General features: G+C 30.4%; 2 protein-coding genes across 3 annotated transcripts; both read right to left on the bottom strand.

Moving 5' to 3' along the window:
- Nucleotides 1-2,202: 2,202 nt before the first annotated feature.
- LOC113871277 (embryogenesis-associated protein EMB8) lies at nt 2,203-11,877 on the bottom strand. Its single transcript, XM_027508270.1, has 13 exons — nt 11,233-11,877; nt 11,015-11,076; nt 10,786-10,886; nt 9,449-9,538; nt 6,344-6,466; nt 5,606-5,683; nt 4,829-4,914; nt 4,623-4,671; nt 3,776-3,832; nt 3,550-3,680; nt 3,372-3,455; nt 3,045-3,114; nt 2,203-2,870 (listed from the first exon to the last, which is right to left on the bottom strand). Exons 1-13 carry the CDS (start codon nt 11,583-11,585, stop codon nt 2,433-2,435), a joined length of 1,722 nt encoding a protein of 573 aa, XP_027364071.1. The 5' UTR covers nt 11,586-11,877; the 3' UTR covers nt 2,203-2,432.
- An 889-nt stretch (nt 11,878-12,766) lies between these two features.
- On the bottom strand, nt 12,767-18,726 carry LOC113871278 (embryogenesis-associated protein EMB8-like). 2 transcript variants are annotated; one of them, XM_027508271.1, is made up of 13 exons: nt 18,145-18,726; nt 18,001-18,062; nt 17,765-17,865; nt 17,058-17,147; nt 16,126-16,248; nt 15,563-15,640; nt 15,056-15,141; nt 14,851-14,899; nt 14,298-14,354; nt 14,067-14,197; nt 13,892-13,975; nt 13,603-13,672; nt 12,909-13,204 (listed from the first exon to the last, which is right to left on the bottom strand). In XM_027508271.1, exons 1-13 carry the CDS (start codon nt 18,504-18,506, stop codon nt 13,043-13,045), a joined length of 1,455 nt encoding a protein of 484 aa, XP_027364072.1. In that variant the 5' UTR covers nt 18,507-18,726; the 3' UTR covers nt 12,909-13,042. The 2 variants fall into 2 exon arrangements, 1 of the variants encoding a protein (XP_027364072.1); XR_003505788.1 differs by having other exon boundaries at nt 12,767-13,254; nt 13,603-13,975.
- Nucleotides 18,727-25,381: the final 6,655 nt, after the last annotated feature.

The following is a 25,381-nucleotide window of genomic DNA, read 5'->3' as shown; positions in this document are numbered from 1 at the left end:
CTCCAACTCAAACCAATGGCTATTATCTCACGGTTCCAGTTATTGGTTGTCATCCAATGATATGCTCGGTTGACTATCTTACAAATTTAGATGAACTATCTTACAAATTTAGTTATACAATAATTTCAAATCCAAATGAGATATATACTTTTGTGTTATGCAGTTTAGACAGATTTAATTGTTTAATGTCCTTTTTTTTAATCTCTTTTCATTACGTACACCATTCATCCTATCATCATATTTTGATTTTCTTTTCTTTTTTTTTCCATAAAATGCCGCACAAATTCATTGTAAATCTAACGTTTTTCTAAAATATGTTGCCATGTCATTGTTACCATACATTACAGGAAAATAAAGGCTTATTTTCCTTGCCAGCAGGGTAGAGTTGCATGATACCAATTTAAAAACTAACGCTATTTTAGTTGAGTTAGTTTCAATTTTATAGAGGTGTTAATTACTAGCTATATAGAAAAGTAAAAAATGTTTTTCCATAAAAACGTTAAATAATGTTGATTGTACACGCTGAATAATGTTATATTTAGCTAATGTAACACAAGCCCAGCTCCAACATCCGTTGGTTGACAAAAATAGCAAGGATTAATTTGTGGAGTATTGCTATCCATCAGAAAACAAATGCAATCATCTTTAACTATTTCCTACTGATCATGACAATGTTCTAATGCGAAAAATTAAGGACATCTTTTTGCCAAAATCAAACTTCTTCACCCGTCCTAGTTATGGGTTTGTTTGTTTTGGCTCTATAATTAATTCTTCCCACCGTGCAAATATTCTAATGCAAAATATGTTATTACAGTATTAATTTGACCATGTATCCTAATTACGTTCAATGATTCAAGATTAATTTTGTTCAGCTTTAAAACAAATAGCCACTAAATTACCCTTTCACATCATTGTTCACCATACGTGAAAATCAAGATCGTGAACTTTATTTACACTTTATTGATTAATTATGTTTATGTGTTTTATCGTGGTAATTATTAGGCTCAAAGCCGTTTCAAGGAAAAACTATTGCATGGATTTAAAATCCATCCCCAAGTTGTGCTTAAGGCTTCAAGCCAACTACACGAGTAAGTGGAGGAGGCTTTGAGTTCGAAATTTCCCTTGTTCGCTGAGATTGTGCTTATGATTACAAGTTGAACATGTTTGTGAGATTGACCCCTCAAAAAAAAAAGAACATGTTTGTGAGCAGGTATCGTTTATGGTTCTTGTAGTTTGTATTCAAGAGAGACCTTTTTTCCCTCTTTATAACGAATGAAAATTACCCTTTTCTGGATGAAATTTAAAAGAGGGGTAAGCCACGCTTAAAAGTTAGGAAGAAATCAAGTAAAAAAATTATATCATCGATCTTAAATATAAAAAGGTTGAATCTTAGCTAGTGAGAATTCAACTGCCACCATTTCACTTTTATCACGAGTGAGTTGCAATCAATTTTCTCCACCTCATGGCTAAAGCTTTTTACGCCATGTCTTAGATTGATGAAAACAAGAAAACATGTATTCAGTTTCAGAAAAATATCTGTTGCGTGTCGATAACTGACTGGACTACGTGAACACATCAAACCATCACTGACTGGACTCTCATTAACACATAACGCATTGATATTTTGCGATTCTTAAATTTGATCATTCCCTCTCATTATGTTAGTACGGTTTGGCTAAGTTATAATATAAAATAAATAACTCTATCTTCGGTAAATTAATGAACTTAAAATAGTCCTTTCAGTTTTATTTTTTTAATAAAAAGTAAGTATAATTATTTTTAAAATATAAAAATAAAAACAATTTTCAAATACATTAATTGTTAAATTCTTATATTTATTATGGTATTTGTATTTAACAAAATACACTTACCTATTACCCATATAAATCAATATATTCATTTATTGACCCAATCATTTAATCATTTATTTTTAGAATTTATAATAAATTTATGACAGTTACGTTTTATTGATATTAATAAATTAATTATTTATTTCTTATAAAAAAAATTGAAAGAAGTTTGAATTAAAAATTGTATTAATCTTTTATTTAATTTTAATAAATAAGATATCATTAATATACATAAGATAGAGTTATTTACCTAGTATATTAACCAAGACAAATCCATATTAGTTATTTTAGAAATTCCGTCAGCTACCATCTTTATATATTCTTCATGTACACTATATAGGCGTTTGGTGCACCACGTAATGCATAATTTTAACTTAGCAGAATATTCAAATAATATATAGGTTCCATTTGTTGCAGAAGAGGAACTGTCTACAAAGCAGTAGTGGTTTAAGGAAAACAACAAACCACTGAAAGTGCCAATTAGTTGCTCTGGAAATGCAGATTTCGCCTGATAGGAAGGCAAAGAGAAAGAGTAGGATAAATCTAGAGACAAATACAACAATAATATTTGCGGTCAAGAAATTATCTTCGGACCAATCCACCTGGTAAGATATTCCTTAACTTTTTACCAAACACGACATACAGGGCTGAACCAACCAGAGGCCAACTCGTGGTAATGGCAATATAAACTAGCAACCAGATGGACCATCGATTTTGTCGAGATAACTGCCTTAGGTATTTATTGAAAGGTCTTATTACATGCACTGCTGCATCGTGGGCACTAGCCGTTTCAGCAATGCCAGACGAATCATCACTCTTTGCATTAGTCTCAAGTTCATCTTGTTTATCAACTTTTTCTTCTGGAATGCTGCCATGATGTGTATCTTGTATTGCCTGTATTTCTTCCACATAGTTTGCTGTTGGCTCGCTGTTCAATGCAGCCACCATTCCATCTTCGGTAACATTAACATAAGGGCCTTGATCAATTGATGAGTCCAATGGCGTGTTTGGTTTAGAGATCTGCACCAGAAAAAACAGCAGTTTCAGCCAATAGAAATGCTCTGCTTAGTGCTCCAGATAAAGATAACTTAGTTTACCACAATCCCAGTTACATCTTTTACACGATACCAAAATATATATGGCATTTATTAGTAGTACAGAACCATATCATTACAGTTGCATATCATTCGTTACCTTCTTCTGCACATGCATATAACCGCTAGCGTGCAATTCACCAAGGAATTCATTAACAGCTCTTACCCACCTGCAAGGGTAAGAAAATTGTTATTCAATTTCTTTATACTAGTGGCTGCTTGATTAGAAATCAGTTGGTCGTGGATATTCTATTGTAACTTGAACCCACCAAGGAATGATAAAGAAGATATTAGAAGGTTGCAACAAATACTGCCCACCCCAAAAAAAGCGGTAAAGAAGTAAAAACATGTAAAAAGAGCATTTTTGCAATAAATGAAGGACATCAAAACGCATAAGTGAGTCAGATGTACAAAATGACTCCAGTACCACAGGCCAGATGCAGTTATCCCTTCAAAAAATGCCAGATGTCCTCCATGCTTTACAGTAGCCAACACAATATTTTTATTTGCCCTATCAAAAAAGGAGAACATCAAAATTAATGCTGAAGCAATACCACAGAAATCGAATTAATTGAACACAGGAAAAAAAAAATATTTTTATTTACCTGCATTCATCCCAGGGAATGGCTTCCTTGGTACAGACTGGATCATCCAGAGCACTAATACAAAGAAGAGGAATTGAAACAGATTGCACATAAATAGAACTGCTGCAGCGTCTATAATATGTATCAACAGTCTAAGGAAACAAAATTATTTTAGTTAACTGACATGAGTCAAAATAAGAGATAAGACAAGAAAATAGGTTACAAATTTTAGGTAAAATATAAGTACCTCGTACTTTCCAACGATGCGGGTGGCATGATTATCAAAATCTCGAATAGAAAGTGACTGCAAAGCACATGATTGTACATGCAAGCATGATTGGTTAAAATTGAAAAACATAAAGTAAAACCAAAAAAATGTGGCACATAACATTTGGGAATGTTGCACATATTAGAATGATGAAGCGCTGTGTTATAGCACTTGAATAATGTCCTTGACTGGTAAATTTAAACATGACCACTATAAAATAGCACAATCAAGAGTATTAAGGAATGAAAAATAATGACATTTGCAAGTCCTAGGTAAACAACTTCACACCCGTATTGTATCTTCCTCATTTACTAGTTTACTAGCAAGTTGCCTTAATACCACAATAAGAAGATAGCTTTATTTTTCAGTTAGAAAATAAATCAATAAAAATGTGTATCAAATAACAGAACATACTCGATTTAAACAGGTGCATATAATACAATTTAAATAACCACAGCTTGGTTTTTATACTTAATAGTAGTAAATACTACCTTCCTATTTATAAGAAACAAGTAACTAATTCATCAAGACCAATAAATAGTTATATGTCATAAGTTTATACTCTATTCTAGAAATACCCACAATATTAAATGATTAAATTAACGTTATATATTAAATGAATGAATGTATTCACTTTTATGTATAAGGAATAGGTACCTTGTTAACGCAAATCTTACTATAAATAAGGGTATAAAAAGAACCTATCATCTAATGAATGCATATGAAAAATATTTTTTTTTTCCTTATATTTAGGACCAAAAAGTATTGTCAGGTGTTCCCCATAAATAAAACCGGAAGTAATATGAATTATAGAGAGCAAGGGCACCTTTTCTATTCCTTCCCAATTAGCAAGGCGAGAAAAGTGAGGCTGGTGTCTGCAATGAATATGGGTAAAAATATACAAAAAAGTCAAATTATGAACTACATGAAGATCATAATTTCTCATATCTTGCATATGAAGAGTGTAATAGATGAAAATTCAAGATCTTATCAACAAGATATTTAAACAACACTGGGAAGATACAGACATACAATTTTGCATAACCTTGTAGTCCAACTGCAAGTGCTTTGTCGTAAAACTTCTGAACGCGCCGGCGGCTTATAAATCTGTCTCCTATCTGCAAACAATAAAAAGGTTACAAAAACTTTCTGTCAAGGTAAATAACAGGGAAAATGAAGAAAAGCTCAAACAAACAGTAATATTGAATTGATAATCAAATTCAATAAAACTTCATTGATTATATGAGATAGATTATATCAAACAATTTTGAACCAAAAACATATACATCTTGTATGCTAAAAGCCTAAAAGTCATGGATAAAAAATACAGACCAGATCGGCCAGTTTTTCAAAAAACAAGATAAAGAATCAATTAGACCCCTGGTCTAGGCAATCCAAAAAAAATTAAACAATAAAAAATTAGTGAAAAACCAGTTCGAAACCCATTAAAAATGGTTTGAACTTTTCTTTATTTTTTGTACAAAAAGATGAAATAAATAAATTCACATGTATAAAGTACACATGGATGGATAATATTTAGCCTTTTATTATTGACACTATCTTGGAGGATATGTAATATGATTGTGTTAATTCAAAATTTTAACTAACTATACTTCTTTCGTTTTTTTTTTTATTAATTTATTACTTAATATATTACATAATAATAATAAAATTATATATTTAATCACCATTGGTTCAACTGTGGTTTACGGCTGAACTAATGAATAATCAATCAATGCTTTCGTTGGTTCAATGATCAATACAGATTTTAAAAGTCACTAGAAGTAGATCTGAACTTGAAATACTAACCAAAAGGTCCCAAGGAGAGCAAATAGCTACGGCTCCAGCTACAGGAATATTCTCACCATCCTCACCTAGATATTTTATCTGCTAACAATCATTCAAATCAAATAGTGTAGCAATTTCATCAAGTCCAACATGTGAGAATAAGTTAAAAGGTCTGCAGTTTTTAGTTTTGCTGTAGTTTGCAAAGCAGACAAAGTATGACATGTAGCAATGATCATAACTCATAAGTAAACTAGTCTCTCTGCTTGCAAGGGTAAGGCTGCATACATCCACCCTTTGTAGACCCTACTTGGTGGGAGCCTTGTAATCTAGATCTCCCTTTTATTTATTTATTTTTTAGGGGAGGGGAAAGCAAAACCCTCAAAAAAAAATTTTTAGTACCTTTCTCAATATTTACAAATAAGTTTAATTATATATTTAGTCCTTATAGTTAACACACGTCTACGAATTAATCTTTATACTTAAAAAAGTCACATTTGTTCCTATACAATTGTTTTATTACATTCTAATCCCTATCATTTAAGTTTTGGGCCGTCATAACGACATTATCAATAGAAGGGATCAAATCATAACAAAATACTCGTGTATAATTTAACTATAAAAATAATAGCATATAGAAAGGCTATATGTGTAAAACTAAACCACTTTATTCAAGCTTAAACAAATGGACCTTAAAACTCAAGCAAGACATTTTAAAACATCTGATGGAAGCATAGCATAAGATTCAAGCAAGGAACTTACCAGAATATTAGCTCCAATGCTAGTTCCAACAACAAACAAAGGTGCCCTAGGGTTCTCTTTGTGTATATAATTGACCACCGTTCGGACATCCTCAGTCCATCCAGCATTGTAGAAACAATCAGACTGAAAAAAATTGCATTACTATACGGTGAAAACAATAAAATTGTTATGTTACATCACAACATGATCACAATCAAAGTATTGAGATGAAACCTTCTAAATTCTAATGGACTTTTGTTGCTAAATTGTGTCAATGTGTTGGCTTGTCTATTAGTATTCGTAATACTAATAGACAAGCCAACACATTGACACAATTCAAATGCAATATTTGTGACTTAACCTCAAAGGTTATTGAATTAAAAAAGATAGACAATAAAGCTACATTGAAAATAGAGACGTCAAAAGCAAAATTTGTCCAATTTGCCTTTGGTTTTTAATGAATCACCTATAGACACCAATGACAATGTTGATATCAAAAAGAAGAAAACATCTAGACCACTAAAAAAAGTTTTCAATATGCAAGCTAGAGAGGCATTAGACTATGAAATTACTAGAATGTTTTACTCATCAGAATTATCTTTTCATTTAACAAGAAAACTGTATTATAAGAGATTTTTTCTTTTGCTGCCAATAATTATAAAAATGGATATCAGCCTTTAGATTATAATAAGTTAAGAACAAGTTTGCTTTAAAATAAAAGAAGACATGTAAGAGGCTATTGGAGCCAATAAAAAAGACATAAAGTCAAAAAGGTATTAGCATTGTCAGTAATGGGTGAAGTGATTCCCCAAAGAAGACTTATCAGTTTCATGACTGTTACAAAGAGTGAACCCATGTTTTCAAAAACTATAGAATGTTTTAATGGAATTAAAAACAAAGAATTTATATACAAACAAATGAGAGATGTAATTATGGAAGTTGGACCTTCAAATATTATGCAAATTGTGACTAATAATGCATCTTTATATAAGATAGTGAGTTTAATAATTAAGGCTGATTTTCTTTCTATTTATTAAACTCCTTGTATTTTGTACACTCTAAATCTTGTTTTAAAAAATATATGTGTAACTAAAAATACAAAAAAAAAAAAAAAAAATTGTTTATCAAGAGTGTTTTTTTATCACAAAAATAGCAAAAGATGACAAGTTCATAAAAAAGCTTTATTATGGGTCACTTTATGAGATCATCTATTTTTAACTCATTAAAATTGTTTTCCATTGCTGTCTCTACTATAGTAATGTTCAAGAGATTTAAGCAATTGGAAAAAAGACTCTAAGATATAGTTATTAGCAATCATTGTCTTCTTACAAGGAAAATGATGTTAAAAAAGCTAAATTTGTGAAAGATACCTTATTAGATGATGTTTGGTGGAACAAGATTGATTATATCTTTCTTTCACTAGTCACATCTATGATATTCTCAGAAAAATGGATACAAAAGCTTCATCTCTTCATTTAATGTATAAAATGTGAGACTCAATAATTAAAAAAGTAAAAAAAGTCATATATCAATATGAAAGAAAGGTGAAAAGTAAAGAATCAAGTTTCTATAATGTTGTGAACTCCATATTAACTGAACTTTGGACAAAAAGTAGTAGACCTCTCCATTGTTTGGTTCATTTTTAAAACCTAAGATAATAAATTATATTCTTAAATAATATTTTCAATGTTTAAAATTCTTAGTTACATTTCTACAAATTATTATATTTTTTTTTTTATATTGTATGTATTGTAGTCATGAATAACTAAATAAATATTCTAATAAAATTACTCCATATCAAGATATGAAACTTACTCATGAAATGATGAAATACTTCAAAAGATACTTTGTTAATATAGATATGAGGAGACAAGTGAATATAGAGTTTACAAACTTTTCTTTTGATGACATTGATTCTTTAAATGACAAGGTCGGGTAAGATGAATGCAAAATCTTGGTGACTTATTCATGGTGTTCATACTCTAATAGTTCAAAAGGTTTCTCTTAAACTACTCTAACAAACATATTTTTTTTCATGTTGTGAAAAAAAAATGAATCATCTACTTTTTTATTCAATGTATGAAAAGAAACAAGATGACATCATATAGGAAGTAAAATCAAGTATTTGTTCATAGAAACTTTTATCTTCTTTCAAGAAATTCTTTCCAATATGATCAATAGAAAACAAAAATGTAAAATATAGTAGGAAATGCATTTGGATCACTAAATAAGGATGGAATGCTTAAATTGCTAATTTGTAACTAAATGAACCAAAGTTAGAGACTATATTTTTTTAGTGATAATGATCAAGGAGGTCACCACCCCTAAATTAAATCTTTTTTGTTTAGAGACAGAGCGAAATAATGCCTCTTAACCTTCTTTGGTGAGGCTCGTTATTAATAATTACCATAGGACTTACAACTTGTTCTAAGATATTTGAATCATCTTTTTATTTTGGAATTTTCTTTTTGTAAAGAAACAAAATTCTTGCTTTTATTAGGGTATTATACAAAAATTATAAAGTCTAACAACTTTGTCTTAAGAAGATGAATAAACAAATTTAAATTTTTGTCATGTTAATCATATTTAAATTTTTATATATATACAAGTATCTGAGACTTTTAGCAATATATATATATATATATATATATATATATATATAGAGAGAGAGAGAGAGAAAGAGAGGAAAGGATTTTCTCACACTAGTATAAATTTAAAAAAATTTAAACTCGATTTAAATCATTCATTTAACGGTCAGTGAAGTAATAAATTATAACTCATTAGATTTAAGTTAAATAAAAGACTCAAATCGAGTGTAAGAGTTTTTAGACTTACACTAGTATAAGAAAATTTTACTCCATATATATATATATATATATATATATATATATATAGATATATATATAAGCGGTGTCTCAGTGTCCTATATTTTAAACATCTGCCGTGTCCTAGTGTCTTGTCCATGTCGGAGTTAGTGATTCATAATTATCTAATGAGCTTACTTAGCCAACCTATTAGCTAAACTTACATTTTAATATTGGTAGTAGTAATTAATTAGTAGGAAGCCAAGCTTGAAAATATATCAAACTCGTTAATCAATATATTTCCATCTGGCAGAAAACTAACCGTGATTGAAACACCTCCAAGTCCTCGGTGATTACTGATAACAACTTTCCACCCACGCTTTGCTGTATGATATGCAAGATGTTTGAGATACTACCAAGATGGGAGGAAAAGAAAAAATAAACCGGTAAGATGACACTATAATATAAACAAAACTAGTGAGCCAAAAAAAAAGTGAAAAATTAAAGTTAATAAACATTTCAGAAGAGTACAATGGAAAATCTTGTATACTTTATGTTTAACAGAATAAATAAATAAAAACAAGGGTCCAATACACTTTCTTCATTTTGACAACTGGTACAGTTCTGGAAAAAATCTTCCTTTCTAACATAATACCTCAAGCAACCATCAAAAGTCAACTTCATATTGATAATGCTCCCAGCACACTTCCACTTGGTAAAAACTTAATGCAGACCAGGGCTTTTCAGGAATCAGGAGGACTTTAGTATGTGGTGCAATTTTGTGTGTTTTCTCAGTAAGTATTATACAAACACTACAAAGGTGAAACATGTATTCTGAATTTGATAAAATTGAAGAATCTCAACTAAACACCAAATCAATGTACAATGAGAGTAAAGTCCTGTTAGCATGTATCAGAAAGTACAGTAAACAGTTTCGTGTCTGATTAGATGAAGTTATCATGAAATCATGCAAAACAACATAAAAATATGTATATTGTATAGAAGTTGCCCATTAAGAGCCTTTTCAGCAAACAAAGAGAATCAATTCATCCCACTGTGGCATACATTCTCAATGAAAAATTTTTGGTTAAGATTAATTTGAACACATATCTTAATTAGTTCAACAGTTCAAAATTAATTTTTTCAAAACCAATTCTACCAAACTCTTAAACAAATGGGCCCTAAATTGTTGAAAAACTAACAACAACAACAACAACAACCATACCTTTTCTTCCAAGGTGGGGTCAATTACCCTGATCAAACGATGCCACAATTTTCTATCATAAATCATGCCACTGGACTATTTTTCTGGCATCTAACCTACTCTCCTTTTTAGGACTTGTACAGGTCTTCTCCACCTAAGGAGAGATTCTACCATCTTTTCTACAATAGGAATTACCCTAACTTTTTGCCTAATACATTTATTCCTAATCCTTCTAGTATGTCTGTACACAACAATAACAGTAACGCAAAGTAAGCCTTTGGCATAACTTACATGTCCCAAGCCACTAGGCTAGGAAGTTTACAAGCCCCGCCCTAGAACTTAAGTAACCATCAACAAGATGGGGAAAAGTATGTGGTTTTTCCAAATTCCCAAAATGTTGGATAGCAAGAAAAATAACTAAGCATACACATAAACAGAAACATAACATAACTTACAGCGGATGAAGAGTCACTTGTTAGACCAGGAATCACTACAATAATGGGAGTAGATTCATCTTTAGAATCAACACGGTCCATATGGAGAGCACCACCAGAAACTGTGACATGGTCATACACATAAGATCAACCTTAGAATTGTGTATGTAAATAATAGGCTAGAGGTTTTGTAATTTGATATTTCAAAATACAAATTGAAAATTTGAACATTTGAACATTTTAGATATACCATCAGAACTCGTCAGCCAGTCCAAAGCAATGGTTCCGCCATCAGGAGTACTAAACAGTTGTCTGAAAGAGAACATATGAACAGTTATTAGATTAGATGAACATATACCTTAGCTTAGCATTATTAATAATTTCAACATCAAACGCATAGCATCATCAATAGCTAACAATTGAATCAATGAATCAATCGAGAGGGAGAAACGCGATTTGACTGATTACCTTCTATATTTAAAAAGAGGAGGTCTACCGAAAAAGTTCAAGAAAACGGTCTGAAGATGAGGACTGGAAAGCCATGGAGTGGCGACATAGGTGGCGTGGAGAATCTTGCATTTGGAAACGATGGCGTCGTAGAACTGAGAGGTGGAATTGTAGGTTAAAACGACGGGGGCGCCAGAGAAGAAGGAGAAGAAGTCTTCGAAGAAATGGAGTTCGAGGAAATTGTAGAGGAAGAAGGTGAGAACAAAGGATGCAGCGACAAAGTAATGCCAAATAGGAATGAGAGAGAGAGCTTGAAGAAGGAGGCAGTAGCCACACGGCGCATCGCGTGCGAGGTTCGAGCAATCCCAATCCATGATGGCGGAGTTTGGGAATGTTGTGACGGAGACTACGGTGTTGTGAGAATGGAGAAAACGTGATTTCAGCTTCTAATGTGAAAGCTCCACGTGACCCATTCCTCTCCCTTCCAAGTTCCAATCATCCATCCTTCGCATTCGCATCCGCATCATCGTCATTTTATTATCATTTCTCTTTCTATAATTATTTATATGTAACCTCGTTTGCTCAACGACATACAACTCTTTTGGGGGAAAATGGGAAATGGAAGTCGCCTCCTTCAAACACGTATGTAGACAATCAAGCCCGGTTAAATCACTTGCCAAACGCAATTTTATAAAATATTCTTTTGACTTAATTTATTATAATTTCCAAAAATTAATAGTAAAAAGATAAAGTTATGTTTAAAAAATATTTAATCATAATTTTATTGAAAATGTGATATACATTGATAGCTAAATCAAAAATATAATTACTTCTTCAATTTTTAATCTAACAATTAAATTTTATCTTAATTACTTCTTCAGGTACATGAATCACCCAACGTCTTAAACTTGATAAAAAATAAATTTTTAAAAATTTATCAATTAAAAAGTCTCTTCTATAACCTTTTTTTATAAGAGCGACTTCAAAGATCTTCTTTGAAAATTATTAAATCACTTTTTTCAGTAATCTTTTCTATTTAACAAAATTATAAACAAACAAATTAAAAAATATCACAGTATATTTATTTATTATCTTGTGTTGGAATATTTTCCAAGCTATCGTCCAAGAATTCTTTCAAAACGAAGAATCACTAAAATAAATGTTTCTCCAATAATTTTTTTGTTACACAGCTGAGAATCCAATAAAAAAAATACATACTATAGTTCTATCAAAACAAAAGGGGGGAAAAAAGTAAACCTCGCCCAACTCCATCTGTTAGCACTAAACGCAAGCACTCGTATTTTAAATGAGGGTAAAGCCCCGAAAAAGATATTAAAACGCTTTTAGAAAGCTGCAGCGAATTTCAAAACCTGTCTATCACCTCTACAGTAAATAAAACAAAGTAGGCCAAACTCAAAACTTGGATTGCGTGCACCTTAAAATAATAATTGCACGTGAAGCACCTTAACATTCAATAGCCCGCATCCGGTACATCATTTTCAACATTCATATAAAAAAAATTTAAAAAGATGAAAAAATTTTACAGTTAAAATGAACTGTAATAGATCTTTGTTCTTACTCAAGCTATACTGTCTTATAGTATCTTATAAATCAAGATGAGCTACATTGTTGGAACTAAGCACGTGTTTGAACAAAATCATGTATTAACGAAAAAAATATAACATGTAGCATTTAAATGCATTCATGCTTGGGTGGATTTGATGCCATCCAAACACACGCTGACTGTTTGTCCAAAACGATAGGATTCACCGCATTATAAGCATGAGTTAGTCACAAGCTCATCTTGTTCATTAAGAGTTTCTGTTGGAACTCATTCATGACTGTCATGATGTGCATCCTGGATTACATGTGTATCTTCCACATTGTCTGTCGGAGGGTCACTGTTCAATGCAGCTACCATTCCACCTTCAGTAACATTAACATAAGGGCCCCGATCAATTGACAAGTCCAATGGTCCATTTGGTTTAGAAATCTGCATCCCCGTTAACAGAGAAAACAGCATGTTCAGCCAACAAAGTTGCTCTGCTTAATTTCCCAAGTAAAGACAAATTAGTCTACGTCGGGAGAAGATCTTCTCACATGACATGTTGAGTCATGTTCAAATTTTGTACCCAGATCTGCTTATTAATTTTTGATATGCATGGTCCAACTTATTTAATATTAATCACGAGATCAGAGAAATAGACACAAAACATGCACGTGACCTTATCATGTGAAATTACCACAAGAGAGAATCCAGTCAACCACATCCCAAATTACAAATGTTTAGAAAACCAAAACAAGTGGCAATTTCAAATATTACAGAACCACAGAGAATGAATATAAACGAGTCCTTGGCCAAAATAACCAAATATAGTAGCATATTTTTACCTTTTTTGGTACATGCATATAATTGCTGCTGTGTATTATCCCAAGGAATTCATTAGCAGCCCTTACCCACCTGCAAGAGAAAGTAATATTGCCCTTCAATTTTATTATAAAAGTGGCTGCCTGATTCAAAATTAGGAGATGCCATGCATGCATGCTATTGCAACTTGAACCAATCAAAGAATATCCCCCAATCCCAACAAAAAAATTGCAATAATAGGACAGCTAAATGCATATGGTTTTTGAATGAAAGAAAATGCTGAAATGTCAGATGTACAAAATGACTTGTTACCACAGCCCAGACGCAGTTATCCCTTCATAGAACGCCAGATGTCCTCCATGATTTACAGTAGCTAACACTATATTTTTATTTGCCCTATAAAAAGATTAGTACATTAAAATTGATGCTGAGATAATGCAAAAGAAAGAGAATTAAATAGAACCAAGAAAACAATAAAGTGCCGTACTTGCATTCGTCCCAGGGAATGGCTTCCGTAGTACAGATTGGATCATCCAGAGCAGTAATACATAGAAGCGGAATCGAAACAGATTGCACATAAGCAGAACTGCTGCAGCGTCTATAGTACGTATCAACAGACTAAGGAAACAAAAAGACATTAGTTAATCGATAAAAATAGGTAGAACAGGAGTTGAGAGAAGGAAATAGAAGACTAAAAATTTAAGGGATACGTAAGTACCTCATATTTCCCAACAATGCGGGTTGCATGGTCATCAAAATCTCGAACAGAAAGTGACTACAAAGCACAAACACATACATTCACACATGATTGGTTAAAACTCAAATTAAAAAAAAACACGGGAAACTTAACATATAAGAACCTTGTACTAAATAGAATAATAAGCGAAGAGAAAGTTGTGGCCAGAAAACTAAACTGGTAGCAAGCATTTAGCGTCTTAAACCAAATACATCTTCCAATCACTTGAAAAGCTTTAGCCTTAACTCGTAAAATCTATACATTACCACCATAAAAATATTGCAATTAAGAGAAGGAACAAAATAAATGACATTTGCAAGTGCGAGGTCAATAACCCTTCATGCATTTTCCTCACTTCCTATTGATACCACAACAAATTCGAAGTTTTATTTTACCATTAGAAAATAAAAACAAAAATGTACAACAAAGAATAGAATAACATCAACTAACTAAACAGATCCATATCACAGAAAATGTAGAATAACCCCATGAGTTGCATATTACACTGATAGTAGTAGTGAAAATTAAATTATACCTTTTCTATCCCTTCCCAATTAGCATTGCGAGAGAAGTGAGGCTGGTGCCTGCAATGAATAATGGTAAAAATATGAAATTAGGTCAAATCACCAACAATAGATAAAATTAACTTTCCATCGCTGTTTGCATTGAATACTGTAACGCAAGAAATATCGAGCAGATAAACAAGATATTTAAGTTGAACCAAAGAGATATAGACATACAATTTTGCATAATCTTGAAGTCCAACGGCAAGCGCACTATCATAAAGTTTCTGCACACGCCTACGACGAATAAATCTGTCCCCTAACTGCAAACGACAAAGCGCAGGAATATTGAATTGGAAGTTAAACACAATAAAACCTTAAAACTCCAAATCATTATGTCAAACAGTTTATATTAATTTTGAACAAAAACAAATATTTCTTGTATGTCACACTTATGGATGGATAACTCAGTCTTTCATTTTCTTCACCTATGACCCGTCCAATATTTAAGGCAATGCTAAATTTAGAACTTACCGTTGAATTTTCAAAATAATTTTGATTATTTCATTCAAATTCTATTATTTTCAAGTGCATACAAAATTAATTTCGTTTCTTCAACAAGAACCACAGACAATTAAACTGGGTCCAAATACAGATATGACATACTGTAGTAACCCAAGGTACATTATCCAAAACCATTTCAAACATAAAAGTTAAAGAAAGTTGTAAAATCAAAATACTAACCATAAGGTCCCAAGGAGAGCAAACAGCAACAGCTCCAGCTACAGGAATATTCTCACCATCCTCACCAAGATATTTTACCTGCCAACAAGCTTTCGAATCAAACAATGCAGCGCTAAAACCAAGCTCTGCGAATTTGAGAATAGGTTCATAATTGTGCAAAAAAAAAAATTTATACACATAATTGTGCAAATTTGCTGTAGTATTAAAAGCAGATAAAAGATGTACCAACGACAATAAGTGTTAGTACAACAAATTACGACATCAAGCCATTAACACAGTAGTTAAAATTTACCAAAAACATGCAGTTCCGAAACCAAATGATATTGTTCTAACATTAGTATTTTTAATTATATTTTCCAAAAGTTCTTTACAGGGACAAGGGGAGAAGCTGTTTATGAGAAATAACCAATATTTTTTGTGAAATACACGTTTAAATGATGGTACAATTCACCGAATTAAAATAAATAAAGAAATACATATATGAACATCCAGACCCTAAGACGCAAGCCTGAAAATTAAGTAATTCGAGTAAGCAATGCATAAAACACAGGCCACAAACATACCAGAATATTAGCTCCAATACTAGTTCCAACAAGAAACAAAGGTGCCCCGGATTTCTCTTTGTGGAGATAATTGACCACTGTGCGGACATCCTCAGTCCATCCAGCATTGTAGGAAAAATTAGACTGAAATGGTTTTAAAAATAAAATAATATTACAAGGAAAAGAAAACAAGAAAACTGTTACACTGCAACACGAAATCTGTGTTGAGATGCACAATAATCCTAACATTCATAAAAGAAGCAACGTCAAGATTTTCAATAACATTTGTCAACTGCCGCCTTTCGCACGTTTCTTTAGGACCTCTGTAAATTTTTGCTTTTAACTCACCCTATCTAGACTCGAATGTAGGACCACTAAAAATTTAAGTTGCATTCAAAACACTCAACTTGTTTAATTAGAAATTTTGGTTTTTATTTTCACTCTCAGATTTTACTAAAATTTACAAAAATGTTAAATTATTTTTATTTTATTTCTTATTTTTAAGGAAAATGCAAAATTTTTAATAAAACTATATAGACCTTCCAAGGCTACAACTACATTTTTATGTCCATTCAACCATGTCACGGATAGAATTACTTCCAGCAGAGAAGATTATGAAAAATAAAAAAGAAAGAAAGAAAGAAATCCAAGCCTACCTATTTATGAATCCAACCAACGATATTTCCAAAACTTTTTCTCTTGACATACAAAGAGATTGGCAAGCTTAGTGTATCCAATGAGATTACTTAACCTATTCATTTTCGAATTGATTGACGAGATGGCAATCAAAAAATATATTAGAGATATATAACCAAACTAGGTCTTCGCCAAATAATTGAAAGTTTTGGTTTGATTTGGATACTTGTGGGCAAGTACAATATACACGTGATCAGTCTTTAGTCTTTATACATATTAACAATACAAAATGTTAATAAGCTTGCGGAAAAACTAACCGTGATTGGAACACCTCCGAATCCTCGGTGGTTACAGATAACAACTTTCCATCCACGCTTTGTTGTATGATAAGCAAAATGCTTGATATACTATCAAGATGAGAGGGGAAGAAAAAGAGAAAAACAAAAAACTCTAAGATCCCAATACAATATAACAAATCTTCAAACCAAAAACAAATTATAATTTGTAAATTAATAAACATTTCGTACAGGAACATCAAGCAAAATTGAAGTCTAACAAAATAATAAAACAATATCACAATAGTGTATAATGCACTGCGCTCGTTCTGACAACTAGTATTATCAAGGGAAACAATCTTTCCTTTCAAATATCAACACTCAACATGATATTACTCTTGGCACTGCCAGTTAGATTGTGCTCTTGGAAGAACAGTTTAGCGCCAAAATCCTTACTCAAATATAACGGTTCTGTACCTGGCCACTGAACTAGGTATTTTAAGCTGATACTATACAATTATGAAGACAAGAAACAATTGTTGCTTCAATCTTTTCTTTCTTTCCTTCCTTGAAAGACAATTTCATTTCCAAATTTCTTTTAAAAATGGCAAAAAGAAGAAAAAAAACTAGTTACAACAGATCAATCAATGACAACTCTCAAGCAAGCAACTAACATTACTAATTACAGTTAAATTACTAATAGTTAATTCTATGACATAATTAGACAAACCATAAACAGAAACACTTACAGCAGAAGAAGAGTCACTTGTAAGACCAGGAATTACTACAACAATTGGAGTAGATTCATCTTTAGAAGCAACATCATCCAGATGACAAGCACCACCAGAAACTGTAAAATAATAAGACACAAAAGAATAAATAAAACATGGACCTCGAAATTGTTCGTGTACTAAGCCAGACCCAGAGGCTTCCTAATTCGACATCCAATGCCAAATAAATTAAGTATGCATGATCTTATATATACCATCAGAACTCGACAGCCAATCCAAAGCAATGGTTCCACCATCTTGAGTCCTAAATATTTGTCTGAAAGAAAATAGAAATTAAATTATGACTAATTTATTATTGTATTAGAAAATGAGGAAAAACGTGAAATATTGATGATGACCTTGTGTATTTGAAAATAGGAGGCCTCCCGAAGTAGTTCAAGAAAAGAGTCTGAAGATGAGGACTGCAAAGCCACGGCGTCGCAAAGTACCTTCCATGAAGTATCTTACATTTCGAAACAACGGCTTCGTGGATTTTAGAGGAGTGGTTGTAGGTGAGAGAAACAGGGGAGCCTGAGAATCCAGAGAAGAGATTTTCGAGGAAATGGAGTTCGAGGAAATTGTAGAGAAATGAAAGGAGAATAAAAACGGCGAAGAGAAGGTAATGCCAGAGAGGAATGAGAGAGAGGACTTGGAAGAGGAGCCAATAGACATTGGAAGAGGATGGTGAATCGTCTTCGAGGTTTGAGCAAAAGCGATCCATGGAACCGGAAGTGAAGTTAGGAGTGAAGTGAGAAGTGATGAGAGCGGGAAGTAAATAAAAAAAACGATCACTCTGAAACCTGCTCGTGACACTTCAAGAGCATCTGAAGAATCACGTTTTAATAATCGTTTTTCCATCGTTATGAACATGTTCTTCGTTTTTTTTTTTTTCCAGCTAAAATGGGAATCGGGAATCGCCATTATTGACCTGCGAAAGCGCGGTCTTCCTTCCTTACAGCTTAAATAATATGCAAAAGACAGAAACACGCTTACAACGAGCGTAAAAGACAATTTTATGAGAAGCATTGTTATGTTCTGTTCCAAATGGCTCCAAATTTGTGTTTGGGATATATTAGTGTTTTATTATATATTTTGTCTCGTTGTTTGGTTCTTGGGGCCAATGGACCCAATACTTATGTCATTGATGGTGGATGGCTTTTAATTATTTCAAAACTTTATTGGAGTTAAATTTATTTTAATTAATTTTTGTTTTATTTTATTTTATTTTAAGTTTGTTGAAATAAAAATGTGAGATATTATTTTATTTTAATAAATATTTATTTATTATAATAAAATACTACATTTTTAATAAAGTAATAAATTTAAAACTCTCTTCTTGTTCCATCTTTTTCTCACTCATGATCCTTCACACTTGTTATTTTCTTCTTACTAATTTCTTTTAGATTGGGTCAACAATAATTTTTGTTTCACTGAGTCCATGGTCTCATAAATTAATTCCACTGTGCACTGATGATCAATACTCCAATACAAAGGCTGAGTACACGGATATAAGTTTTGAATGCTAGGAATTTCCACTCTTGTTGTCATACTACCCGTCATAATTTTCCAAATATCTCAAAAGACGAATTGATGCAAGAAACAACCGATGTTTCTTGGTTTTCCCAAATGGGTGTGCCTAATTATGCTCACAAAATTGTGATGGCAAATATATTTAAATGTGTGCATGGTATGGCTAATAGCACTTGAAATGAGCACGCAAAGGTTCTCTATGTGCGTATGTGGTTATTGGTCGGGCCAATAAAGATGATCATCATCATCATAGGTTGGTACCAGCAGCTATGTTAATAGCTGAGGGGTTCGACATTATTGAAAAGGAATGTCTTTGTTTGTTTAGAAGATATTCATAATTGGAAAATATTAGTAAAATGTTACTTATTTTTATTTTTAAATTAGTTCATTTGTATTTTTTAATTTTAGCTAATAATAGAAAGTATGTAAAATAATGTATAAGAAAATGTGTTACTAACATTTTTTTTTTAATTACATGTGTTTCATAAAAATTACATTAATGATTGATTTCATGTAAGCAATTAATACCTTTCCATCGGTTTCACGTGGCCACCAGTGAAAAATTAATAAAAAAAAGTTTATTTTAATTAATTTGTAAATTAATTAATTTAAAAATTTTATTAATATCAGTTCTTAACACTAAGTTTAAGTATCTACAACAAAAAAAAAATTATAAAAAAAATATATAATTATTATATAAAATATAATAAATATTTCTCTTTTTAATAAATTTTTATTATTATGAACTGATTATCTTCGATCTTAAAAAATAAAGTTAATAAAACTTTTAATTTAATTATAACATTTGAATTAATATTAAAAAGTTATTGGCACTATTTTTTCTCTCTCTCTAAACAAGTGAAAATGACTGAACTTCGTGTCCATGATAATCCATTTCAACAACTACAAAAGCATTGGAAAATTATACACATGCATTTATGTTCAAGTCTAATGACAAAGCACAAATATTTTTACGTTACAAGTTTTTTAAATATCTTTCTATTTCTTCTCACACTCAAATAAAATAAAAGTTTGTAGGAACGTGCAGCGAGTAATTAATTTACTCATATAATTTGAGGTCGAAAGAACAATATCATTGTTTAGTATGGAGGTAACAACATCTACATAATTTAAATATATGCATGTTGTTGTAAACTAATGTTAAACTATGATTAAAGAAACCTTTTTTTTTTTTTTTGAGAAGTTCAAAATAGCACAAAAAAATTAAAAAATTTAAAAGAACAATGAAATTTAACTTAATATTAATAATAATTAAAATTCTTTATCTATCGTACTGGAATACAGTATTATTAATATTAACTAATAAATTTTTTAAGTTACTATTGTACATGAAGAATCTTTTTAATTGAATTAAATGCAATATATGACAATTTACATTTAACTTATACTAACTGACTTAAATACTGTTAACGAATACTTGCCCCTATCTTGAATTAAAAGATAAAAGAAAAATTATTGAATGTAAGTAGATGTGGTTTAATTGCTTAATAAATTATTTGCAAACTTTGATATATTATTTTAAAAAAATTCTTAAGTTATAAAACATTATTGCTGAAATAAAATATTTTAACTAAACTTAATATGATCTTAAGGTCCTATATTTTTATTAAATTCTACCAAATATTAAAAAATTAAAAAAAAAAACATGAAGTTTAGTTGAAAAGTTTAAATTTTAAAGTTTTTATAAAACTGGATAGAAAAACATATTTATGGGTGAAAAGGTAATATTTTGAAGAATTTTTAATAGGTTTTGTAATACAAGTTAAAAAATTAAAGTAGGTTAAACAAATAAATATTTTGACATGATTTTAAAAAAATAGGTTGAAAAGGAATGCACTTCAAAAGGAAGTTGAAATGTTTCAAGTCTAAAAAAGAAAGATAAAGGGAACAAAAAAAATATCTAAAAAAGATACCAGATGTCTTTTAAAAGTAATTATTAATTATTGTCATAAGCAAAAGATTAAGACATGTGGAAAAAATTATATATGACAAAATAGTGATAGTTACAAAAATATGTTAAAAATATATTAGAAATCTTTTAAAAGTAGTTATTAGCAGTTGACCAGTTATCAATAATTGTCACCAGCAAAAGATCAAGACATGTGGAGAATGGTTCTATTTTTCTTCTCTGATACACCATTTTGTTGTGGTGTATATGTTGTTGTTAGCTCCTTCCGAATCCCATGTTTTTCACAAAATACAAAAAAAATTATTTGAATAGTACTCTCCACTATAGTCTGTTTGAAAGGACTTAATATCTTAAAGGACTTAATATCTTTTCCTAATTCATTTTCTGCTTGAGCTTTTAAATGTAAAGAAAGCTTTTGTTTTTCTTGCAAAAAATAGACTCAGTTTTCTTAGAAAAATCGTCAATAAAAATAATTAAGTATCTTTTATCTCCATTAGAACATGGTTCTATGGGACCACAAATATCTGAATGGACCAGCTCCAAAATACATTTTTCTCTCTATGACTTGCCATTAGGAAATTGAGAATGGTGTTGTTTGCTAACAACACATTCTTCACATACTTGAGAGGGAGTCGTGAATTGTGGAGGACCTATCACCATATCCTTTTGTTAAAGGTTCTTTAATCCACCAAAACTCAAGTGGCCATAACGATAATGCCACAACCAAGTAAAATCTATAACTTTAGCCATCAAACCAGATGGAATGCTTTCAATCTTCAACAAAAATAGTCTATTTGAGCTTATTTGTACAACTACAATGGAACCTCAAACAGATCTCAAATGTCACAAGATCCTTTGTCAATGGTAATCACATAACCTTTTTTCCAGTAATTGCCCAGCACTTAAGAAATTACTTTTTAGATCATGAACATACATTACATTGAAAATTATTTCAACAAAACCATTCTTTGTTTTTATTCTTATATCACCTTTTCTCATTACTTTCATAGTAGAGCTATCACCAAAGCTTATAGTAGAATGAAAATCTTTATCTAAGTATGAGAAAAAGAACTTACTTCCACTCATGTGGTTGTTACAGCCTATGTCCACATACCATATTCCTTGCTCATTGTTCTATTCATTTTCTACCGTAATCAACAAGGTTTTCACTTCATTCTTCTCAATGAAATTTGAACTCTCTCCCTTTTCTCTATAAACAGGTAGTCTATAGTAATATTTAAAGGCATAGTGGCCAAGTTTATGATATCTAAAGCACTCTACCTTGGACTTATCATGATTCTTTCCTCTGCCTTTGTCTCGTGATTGGTGATTTTGGTTGTTATTAGATGTAGAGTTCTTATTGGAATCTCAATTTCCTCAACCTCCACATCTTTTTCCTCTACCTCTACCTTACTCCTTCTTCTAGAGTTATTGGAATGAGTATTGGTAGAAGCCTTCAATACTTGTTTCTCCACTATTGAACTTTTGTTTATCTTTTGTTCATGAACAAGCAAAGAGCTTTGAAGCTCATCAAGGGAGAGTTCATTAATGTCATTAGATTCCTCAATTGAACATACCACATAATCAAAATTTGGTGTGAGTGAGCGCATAATTTTTTCAACAATGGCTATATCTTCCATTTTCTCACCATAAAATTGCATATTGTTAGCAATTGTCATGGCCCTTGCACAGTAATCGGTGACAAATTCACTTTCTTTCATTTGAAGAATTTCAAAATCTCTTCTCAAAGCTTGAAGCTAAGCACATTTGACTTTTGCAGAGTCTTGATATTTTTTTTTCATTGAATGCCAAAAATTCTTAGAAGTATCTTTGCAAAGAATAGTTTCCAAGATAGATCAATTAATGGCCTGAAATAAATAATTTTTGGCTCTCAAACCTTTCAATTTCAACTCATCAATCTCTTTTTGTTGTGCATTAGTAAGAACAACATCATCTTCTGATGTGAGTACACCATCTTCAATAACTTACTAATTTTCCTTGGACCTTTTCCATCAGCATGCTCCAATAGTCATAGTGGCCATCAAATTGTGGAATGGTTGGTTGTACAAATTTGTCAGAAGTCGTTGGTGGAACTTAGACCGCTGTCTTTTACTGCTACTCTTAAAAACTTTGATAACATTGAAAGAATAGCAATAAACTAGAAAGATATAACATGGGTTCCTTTATTCAAAATAACTAAAGCACTTACATAGGTATACCAACAAAATAAAATGCACTGTAGCCATGATTCAAAAACTTTTGATAACAAAAAAAATCCCTAAAAAAAAGAACCACTAAATTTATTAAAATAACAACCAAAAGATATATATTAAAAAAAACATAATACACCAACAAAAATAATATCATTATTTAGTTTGGAAGTAACAACATTTAGATAATTTAAATATATGCATGTTGTAAACTAATATTAAACTGCAATTAAAGAAACGTTTTTTTAGAAGTTCAAAATAACAAAAAAAATTTAGAAATTTAAAAAAACAATGAAATTAAACTCAATATTAATATGAGTTAAAAAAATTTATCTATCACACTAGAATACAACAATGTATTGTTAATATTAACTAATAAATTTTTTAAGTTATTGTAATACATGAAGGATCTTTTCAATTGAATTAAATAACTTATATTAACTTACTTAAATATTGTTAATGAATACTTGTCTTATCTTAAATTAAAAAATATAAAAAGATTTTTATTGAATCTAAAAATATGTGGTTCAATTGCTTAATAATTTATTTGCAAACTTTTGAAAAAAAAAATTTTTCTTAAGTTACAAAATATTGTTGCTGAAATAAAATATTTTAACTAAAATTGATATGATCTTAAAGTCCTACTTTTTAATTAATTTCTATCAAATATAAAAAAACCAAAAAATATATGAAGTTTATTTGAAAAGATTAAATTTCAAAGTTTTTATAAGAGTGGATAGAAGAACATATTTATTGGTGAAAAGGTAATATGTTGAAGAGTTTTTAATAGGTTTTGTAATACAAGTTAGGAAATTAAAATAGATAAAAAAACAAGTGTCTTGACTTGATTTTATAAAAATGGGTCAAAAAAAGGAATGCACTTTAAAAGGAAGTTGAAACGTTTCAAGTCTAAGAAATAAAAAAGATACAGAAAATAAAAAAATATCTTGAAAAGATATGAGAGGTCTTTTAAAAGCAGATATTATTAATTATCAATGATTGTCACTAGCAAAAAACACATGAAAAAAATTATGCAAAAAATAGTGACAAATACAAAAATATCTCAAAAAAATATAAAAATATTTTAAAAATAGTTATTAACAATTATCAATGATTGTCACTAATAAAAGATCAATAATATGTGAAAAATAGTGATAATTATGAAAAACATAAGTTATCGATGATTGTCACCAATGAAAGATTAAGATACATAAAAAAAATTATATGAAAAATTAATAATAATTACAAAAAAAAAGTATAAAAAAAGATTTACAAAATAAGTTCACATGCGAATAGTAGTTAAAAAAAATTATTTATAAATAGGACTTTGTTTTATGATTAAGAGATTATGATTTTTACACGTTGTACCGTAGATCTCTCTTAAGCCAAAAGTTCCATGCACTAGAGATCGACGAAATTGTGTTAATTGTGATGGAAAGTTACATGTATACATTTTTGTAATTCAATTAAATTCTATTTCTTCATTTAATTTTTTTATTACTTTATGTCAATATTACTTCATTTCACTTCTACTCTTTGTGTTTATTTTGCTTTAAGACATTAATTTAATTATTATGTTAGAATTATACTCAAATAATTTAAAAATATTCTAAAATTCAATAATGTTATTTTTAAATTTGTTTATTTATTAATTATTAAATTTCACCTTAAACATGTGGATAAAAAAAATCATATATCTGCCTATATAACTGAAAAATAATTTTGTTAAAATGAAAATTCATTTTTTAAGAATATATTTGTTTTAATTTTTTAAAAAGGTTTTTTTTAAAAAACCTAAAAATAAATGTATTTTTATTTTTAAAAACTTTTTTTAAAAATCAGAATAAACGTGCTCTAATTTTCCACATCCCGCGTTCTCTTTTTCTACGGATATATAAGACAAGACGACGTCGGAAGACAAGGCCT

This window comes from Abrus precatorius, unplaced genomic scaffold (assembly GCF_003935025.1).
Source record: "Abrus precatorius isolate BTA unplaced genomic scaffold, Abrus_2018 Scaffold7, whole genome shotgun sequence".
In the NCBI taxonomy this organism is placed as follows: domain Eukaryota; kingdom Viridiplantae; phylum Streptophyta; class Magnoliopsida; order Fabales; family Fabaceae; genus Abrus; species Abrus precatorius.
Note: the sequence above shows the minus strand (reverse complement) of the source record. Positions and strands in the feature narration are given on the sequence as shown.